Source organism: Rhodamnia argentea, chromosome 6, assembly GCF_020921035.1.
Source record: "Rhodamnia argentea isolate NSW1041297 chromosome 6, ASM2092103v1, whole genome shotgun sequence".
In the NCBI taxonomy this organism is placed as follows: Eukaryota; Viridiplantae; Streptophyta; class Magnoliopsida; order Myrtales; family Myrtaceae; genus Rhodamnia; species Rhodamnia argentea.
This window is the reverse complement of record NC_063155.1, coordinates 26,092,850-26,100,564: the sequence shown is the minus strand read 5'-3', so window position 1 is coordinate 26,100,564 and position 7,715 is coordinate 26,092,850. Positions and strand designations below refer to the sequence as shown.

Sequence of the window (7,715 nt, the reverse complement as noted above, 5' to 3'; positions counted from 1 at the left end):
GCATTGACTGGATTTTTACTCAACAATATATGTCAGCCGCATGAAAGTCGTTAAATATCCAGTGTTCTTTTCATGCCAGAATATGAAATCAACCAAACCTAAAATTGTGTGGCGCCAATTGCAAACCAGTTGGTTCTTTTGTTCTAAATAGTTGATGAAAGTGCTCCATCAATCCAATAACCCCAATCCAAATTTTCCGCCCCGTGAAACGCTTCACATTTTCCCATGGGCAGTGAAAGAAGAGGACAGCCGAGATCAACAAGAGTCTCGGCAGCGACAGAACAGGAACATGTTTGAACAGTTTCTTGGGGTAGACAAAGATAGCACTGCCATGTTCACTGAAATTCTTTACAGCAAATTGTTCAAACACATTGACCCTTACCTCTCGCATATGCTTCCTCACCAAATAAAAGCATTGCCCACCATTTCGAAGCACCTGCTGAAATACTTTGGGCTAGCGACACAAGAAAAGTTATCTGTCCTCAATTTAAGCTAATCTTTGGAAAGAATGCCTTAACATGACCGATGGCTTCTGGCATGTCTAGGTTAGATACCCTGAAAAAGGTTAGCTCGAAGACTACACAATCAATTCGACAGCCATTTTCAATGAAGTTATTCCTTGATGGAGACGGCACCTTTCATGTGTTTCAGATGAAAATCAAAATAGTCCACGACTTTCAATAGGCCAAGTATGAATATCAATGATGAGCTGAATTCAATTTCACTGACAAGTTTCATGTGGATTAAAAGGCAGAAAGTATGTCACATTTCTGCTTGCTACTTGATAAAGACAAGCAGGCGGCTTGAACAGCCTGAGCCCCCATAGAAGGTAGAATTTGACACAGGCCGAATAGCCGCATGTTTTGATGGGAACTTTGGTCGCTGATTGCCCGTGTGGAGCACCATATTGACTGCACTGATTTGAACTCCGAGTCACCTTAGTCATCTTTGTCAGAGTTGCTATCGTCATTACCCTCATCATAGAAACTGAAGGGACGCGGGACAGACTTGAATGCCCGGTACTTTCCCACATTGTTTAAATGCTCATTTTCCAACCTGACAAATTGCAATCCTCTTTAATGATGTCGAAAAACAAACCTTTTGTTACAATGATATCGAAGAATCCACAGTAATAAGCGTTCTTCTGATCAGCACAATCAGTGAAAGATGTTTCATTCTTGCTCACGCCACTACTTAACGGCTGGAATGTTTGATCATTACAGTAATTCATTCAGCAAATAGACACTGAATTTTCTCTGTATATTTGAAGAGGTACGGTACCTGAAGAAGCTCCAGATTCCACGGCGAAGGATTTCCAGACAAGAGACAATGGTTGTAACCGCCATCTTATGCAAAGAACACAAATTGAACTCCAGCACGAGTTGCATCCAGGCCAGTCTCAAGACTACGTTTAGAACCTACAGTGACATCCAGGGGGAAAAAAAATCAACCCAAAGAAACATAAACAGAGAGCACAAACAAATTCTGGCATAACAAGTAGTCATGTACCATGGCTGCAAAATAAACACTTTTATGTGAAATGAGAAGTTTATCCCTCAAGTAAAAGTTCCTCGAATGCCTTCGAAGAAGCCCCCAGTCTACTACAATATCCCAATATGTGTTCATTATTGTCGCAATAGCTGAGCTGATGAAAGCAAGAACCAACCATGCATGTCCCTTCTTGAGTTCACAAGCAGTTCTTACTAGAACTGCCACAATTGTCGGTAAGTATTTTAACCCGTTGAATCCATGCACTGCATCTCCTTCTTCACACAATCGACGGAGGCACTGAACAATAACACAAAATCTTCTTCAAAAATAAAAGCTCAAGATTCATGTAAAAGTAATCATCAGACTCCAGCTACACTTTCCATTAATACCAGGCTAGTACATTAGAAGTGCTCTGACAGTGAATACAAGCAAATACTGTCAGGGAGCATTTATTCAAAGGATAAAATACCATTTCTCACAAAATAAGTTATTTCAGCGCAACAGTTTTCTAAGTTAAGTCGTTGTGTACTTGAATGTTTGTATCATCACTACTAATTCTTTAATTATTTTCATGCACCCAAGTGAGCTCAAGGCAGCAAAAGAATGCAAATCAGCAAGAGTCCTTCCCAAATGTACTTCAGATACCAATTGCAATGGCTAATTACAGTAGTAGTCATTCCATGTTGGCGTTATTTTCAATCAAATTCGTTATGCTTTCAAGTGTTTTATTGGCTCATTGTATTTTCAAGATGATCACAATCACATAATTTGGTCAGTTATCCACTTAACGGAAGCTTATGTGACAAGTCACGTGGCATGGGGGTTCAGTACATCATGTCTCCATCATTGAAGAAAATGAAGCAAGCAATAAACAGATTGAAAGTAGACTCAGCAATTTTACCAATCATAAGTAACAATTGTGCAAAAATCACAAACAAAATTTCGCTAACAGCATCCTCGCTCAACTTATCCCTATGCTGTCGTGAAAGTTACCAGAGAACAATTTGTAGCTAAATGTCACCTGCAGGAAGCGCATCCAATATGGAATGCTGGCAACGATGAAATAGAAAACATTATAGACACCATGGCTGTGGCACCTATTTCGTCTCTGAGAATACTCTGCCAACCTATAGTAGCAAATGTACAGCTCAAGACTCTTTAGAGCCTGCACCTGAAAATTACGATGATGGAAAGTAAGTTAAGAATATGTCTCTACATGGAGTGGCTAATGAAAAAATTAAAAAAATTCCTAATTTTACACCTGGCTGGTAAGGTGGTCTGCCAAGAAGAAATCTGGAAGAGTTACCTGCTAGGACAGAACATGTTAAACTGTATCACTGTCTAGCTCTACGTCCTAATGGATACTTTACGTCTCATCTCATTTACCTTGTAGAGAGGAGCACAAATACAGTGAAAAATACATCTGATGAAGAAAAAGCGACTTGAACTGTATATGATGTTAAAAGGGCAGAAAATTATTATAAGAACGGCCTGCACTGCAAGAACAGATAATCAGAAAGAATCGTACCGTAAGCATAAGCAAATTGGATAGTTGGAACGATGAAATCCGTATAGAAAAGGGAGATGGGACTGTTTGCATGGTCGTACCGAGACTAAGCTTAAAGGAACCAGTTCAGTGAATGTCCTGAAATTTCGAGTTTTTGAGCCCAAATCCAGGTACAAATTTACCAGGAAACTGCCAAGTGCAAGTACTGCAAGCCCAGTGCTTACAAGGAAAACTTCACGATATCCCAGTTCTGTTCCTTGCTTAAACCCGAATATAAATGGGTAGTTAATCCGATATCGTCTCCAGAAGAATACATTTGCCGCATATGTTAGCATATGCAGAATGATAAATCCAAAGAAACTGCAAGACGGGGGAAAAATATTTTCATCGATGGGATTCATGCATCCAATTAGATGGGTATAGGAGATGAATTTTTCAGATGTTCCTTGGAAAAGTAATCTATATTTCAACAAAGTTTTTCCTACCTGTATATAGGGAAAATGTTTTCTAGGTATCTTGCACCTTCCTCCCTATCCATCAGCTTTTTGGTTTCTATTCTCAGAACAACAGCAACCACAAGAGCAGCTGAGCAACCAGAAAAGAAACCTGGAAACCAGAAGAATCACATTGCAGTTTGCGGTTTTTCATGCAGTAACAAGCAATGAAGACCCGAAATTGTGAATGTATCCTGATATAACTGCATTAGTGAGACAAATATCCTTTACCTGAGAAAAATGTTACTTTATGCCTCTCTTTTTTAAGCTTTGGTCTCAATGACTTCATTCCTTCTCTGCGATTTGAATCGGAAAAATGCTCGACAAAAGTTACTTCCACCCTCTCCAAGAGACTAGAGACCTATGTATAATTAGTCTTTTAGTGTGAGAGTAATGCTTTTCTCACAAGTTAAGAGTAATATGAGTTTAATAAAACTTGGCAAAGCTTTTGTATTTCTAAATCTGACTGGGCAAAGCTTTTGTAATTCTAAATCTGACTTTTTGACAAAATTCACTAATGTATTTACTCCTCCTCATTATTAGTACGAAGGATTAGGAATTGGGATAGGATCATGGTTGATATTACTCTAACCCCCTAATAATGGTTGTTCCTATCAAGAAGATGAAGTATAACACGACAAAGCATAAGACCAAAGAAAATAGAGAATTCATACGTCCATCAACAATTCTGAGCATAAATTCTCATCTGTACTGAGGATATGATGGACTTATTAGCTCCATATATATTTGGAGCTGAATTTTACATGGGCTATCTTGAAGGGTTACATAGGATGATATCCCAAAGACCACATGCCAGCTTGTTGGTTAGAGAACAAACCTCATCAGAGCTGCCTAGGTAAGAGTTGTCCACTATTTCCATGTATGACCTGGCTGCTCTTCGTGATGTGATCTATGATATGGGCAACAACAAGAGAATCCCAAAATTATCACTAAACCATACTTTCTATCAAATGACAGGCATATATATTATCACATGATTACGTAACTAATAAGAAAGCTGAAAGGTGCAACAAACAAACCTAGCAGCGTGGTGCTGATGTATTACCTTTTCATATTTCTTCAAGATCTTTGAAAAGGCTGAGAGGTTCATAAAGCTGTTCGCATCATAGGAAAGCAATAACTATTCAATATAGGGAAAAGAAATACCCCAGAAACAGAGAAGTTACAACACATTTCACCTAAAAAGCTTTAAAAGGCGGAGTTTCTGATAGAATTCGATAAAAACAAGCCTCAGTCTTTCTTCCACTTTCCTCAGCTCCTCTTTTTTGAATCTCAGTTCAACATCTTCGGAATATCTGAAAACTCCTTTCAATGTGGAAATAGGAGATTCAAGTGGATTGTGAATCTTCACGTGCTCAAGTACTTCAAGGGGGTCGTGTCTGCATCCATTCACCTCTTGTCTGCACATGCCTACAGAACAGGTCATATGTGGTGGACGGTTGATCCTCCCTTTTCTGTCTCTTTTCGGTAATATCATCACATCAAGTACTGTGCTCCATGTTTAGAAGAGAAAATTACTTTGTATACATACATCACCCTAGGATAGATTCTTCTGAGCAAAGTATCCCGAAAACTTCATCCCCTACCTTTGCTAAGTGAGAGAAGTACCCTATTGAGCAGGAATTGTTTATCTTACTGTGATATTTACTAGATTAAATAACAATTTCAGTAAACATGCCCTCACAATTGAAGACACACATCAACTCGAAACCTCTTATATTTTATCATAACAAGAATGCAATGATTGAATAAAAACCACCCCCTTACCTGAACTACCGTCTCCATTTAGATCATCACTTGGTGACAGCTCTGTGGCGGCAGTGTTAGTTGAATATGTCTTCAAACTGGAGCCATTAGCATCAGGGTTTTCCACCTTAATTCTCAAGGCGACCAGTGCATCCATCTGTCTATCTAATGAAGAAGCTTCATTCATCAGTTCCTCTACCTTATCTTTATAGAAGGTATTTACCTTGTTAAGTTCTTCATCAAGCTTCCTGAAGAACATGGCCTCAATATCCCCTCCTTCCTTAGATTGCTCGAGAAAGTCAGTCTTGTAACATTGCATAGAACCTTCCCCTTGCGATGAATTAACAGCGATCACTTGGTCCTCAATATCTCTCTCGCTAGGTGGAATGCCAGATGGTACGGTTAGTCCACTGAAGGATCTGTACAATGAGGATCTTCGCTGAAAGGTTCTCAAAGGCGTCGCTGGTTGCTTGCTCTGCTTAAAGAACACTATCCCTCTTAAAATCCTTTTCAGACCATTGTAATCCATATAGGCTTCGACCCACTCTGGCACTTTTTGTCGCTTAAAATGTTTTCCAAACTTCATCTCTGCAGTTCTGGAATGAGCTCTTGTTGTGTTTTAAGTGTTCATATACTCTGAAATACCGGGAAATAAACGATGAGTAAACTAAGACCAAGGGAAAAGCATTCTGCCTAACACATTTACCATGACAGAAATTGTAAATTCCGGAAGGACTCACCACACCAGGACATAAATCGCCACTAGGAACCCGACAATAGCTTAAAAAAGATTGTTTATCAAGCAGTGCGACGAACTCAAATGAATGAGAGCGAAAAAGAAATTCACTGATCATCATAGGCTACGTGAACGGCCGAGGCGGTGACTACAGACGGGCACAGATCGGCGCGTCTGCAGTGTATAACCCTAGTCCAGTATCGGTGCTTTTTGAAGGGGACAACAAGCATGCATGGTACAAAAACATGAACCGACACAGAGGGCGAGAGGGGCAGGGGAGAGATGACGCCGGAGGTGACGATTTAACATCGACTCCGACGATCAAAGCGAGTCTTCGTCTTCTCCGGCAGATAGCGATACGGCACAAAACGCGAGCGAACGTAGTGTATGGCTATGGCACCCGTAAAATCGCAATCACATTGTCCTCAAGCTCAAGGAAAACTCGTCAATGGCGGAAGCAAGATCATACCTCGATATCCGAATTCGCACTGGCACTCTCTCTCTCTCTCTCTGGGGCATCGGGACGAAGCAAATGGAAGTGGCTCTTCGGTGCCCCCTGTAAAAGCTCTGCTCTGCTGACAGCGGATGCGAGTTAGTTATGCTCCGGGATCAGGTGCAGCGCGGACCACCGTACGCAAAAATATTGGCCCAGTGCGTTTCGACTCTTGAACATCGATCCCTAAGCATTTAACACGTGGCTCGTTCTGGTTCGAATATCGAAACGGTGGCTGTGAAGCTGGGAGCAGTCGAGTGCGAATGCCGTTGCGGTGGGAAGCGTTAACGGTTGCCCCACCGACGCGCGACGCGTGTCTCCAGATTTGAGGAAAATAGTCAACCCGACATTCGAGGGGTCCATTCTATAGGCCATGCCCAAAATGAATAATGTAGATATATTAGAGCTTAATATACCAAATTAATTTATCGTACGACGTGGCAAACGCTGTGTAACTTACACATACCCATTGAATTAAATAATTATTTAGAGATGTTATTAAGTAAACACACTGCGTTAAATTTTGGTATCTCTAGTTAATCTCTTGTTAGATCTTGAGATTTTCTAAACGGGTAGAAAAGCGATTTCCATTTTAACTTAACATGCTCAACCAAGTATGAATGATCTCTTCAAACTTCTCTTAATTTCGACATATATTTTTTTAGAATCGATTGCTCGGTTTATTAGTAAAATGAGCTCGAAAAAAGGTAAAATTCACACCCAGCCCTCTTGGAAGGAATATTATGTGACGGATTAAGGGAAAAATAAAAACAAAACGAATAGCAGTATGCGATGGTTCATAAGATCGGAAGAGAAAATTTAGTGCCTTAATGCCTTTGAATGGGAAATGAATGGTGCTTCCATAAATGAAGTAGAGAGTAATGACTTAAGAATGGGAAGATGAGAAGACATTTTATGAAAAGATAATCGTTAACATTCCATTGGATTTCTCTTCATCTGCTCTTATTTGTGGAACAGTATCTTTTCTATAAGTCGTATTTAGTCACAACAAGTGTTTGTATCCGCCAATCATACAAGCATTTTATCTGACTAAGGTGTATCATACACTTATCTTTTGATTGAAAGTATATCGGATAGGAATCTACTGAAATGAATCGGCTTTAACCGAATCACTCTCCATTGTTGGACTTCGATTTTGGAATATCAAAATTAAATTGCTCCCTACGTAGCTAATGTGTGATTAACGAGGACGATTGTCCACATGGA

At 40.0% G+C, this 7,715-nt stretch overlaps 1 protein-coding gene across 2 annotated transcripts; it reads right to left on the bottom strand.

Moving 5' to 3' along the window:
- Window positions 1–719: 719 nt before the first annotated feature.
- On the bottom strand, window positions 720–5,990 carry LOC115755613 (phosphate transporter PHO1 homolog 10-like). 2 transcript variants are annotated; one of them, XM_030695073.2, is made up of 13 exons: window positions 5,281–5,990; window positions 4,692–4,923; window positions 4,559–4,607; window positions 4,331–4,402; window positions 3,724–3,853; window positions 3,484–3,604; window positions 3,100–3,358; window positions 2,878–2,982; window positions 2,753–2,797; window positions 2,513–2,662; window positions 1,510–1,788; window positions 1,282–1,418; window positions 720–1,056 (listed from the first exon to the last, which is right to left on the bottom strand). In XM_030695073.2, the coding sequence occupies exons 1-13, from the start codon at window positions 5,843–5,845 to the stop codon at window positions 939–941; spliced, it is 2,262 nt and encodes a 753-aa protein (XP_030550933.1). In that variant the 5' UTR covers window positions 5,846–5,990; the 3' UTR covers window positions 720–938. The 2 variants fall into 2 exon arrangements, with proteins under 2 accessions (XP_030550933.1, XP_048136016.1); XM_048280059.1 differs by having other exon boundaries at window positions 3,100–3,298.
- Window positions 5,991–7,715: the final 1,725 nt, after the last annotated feature.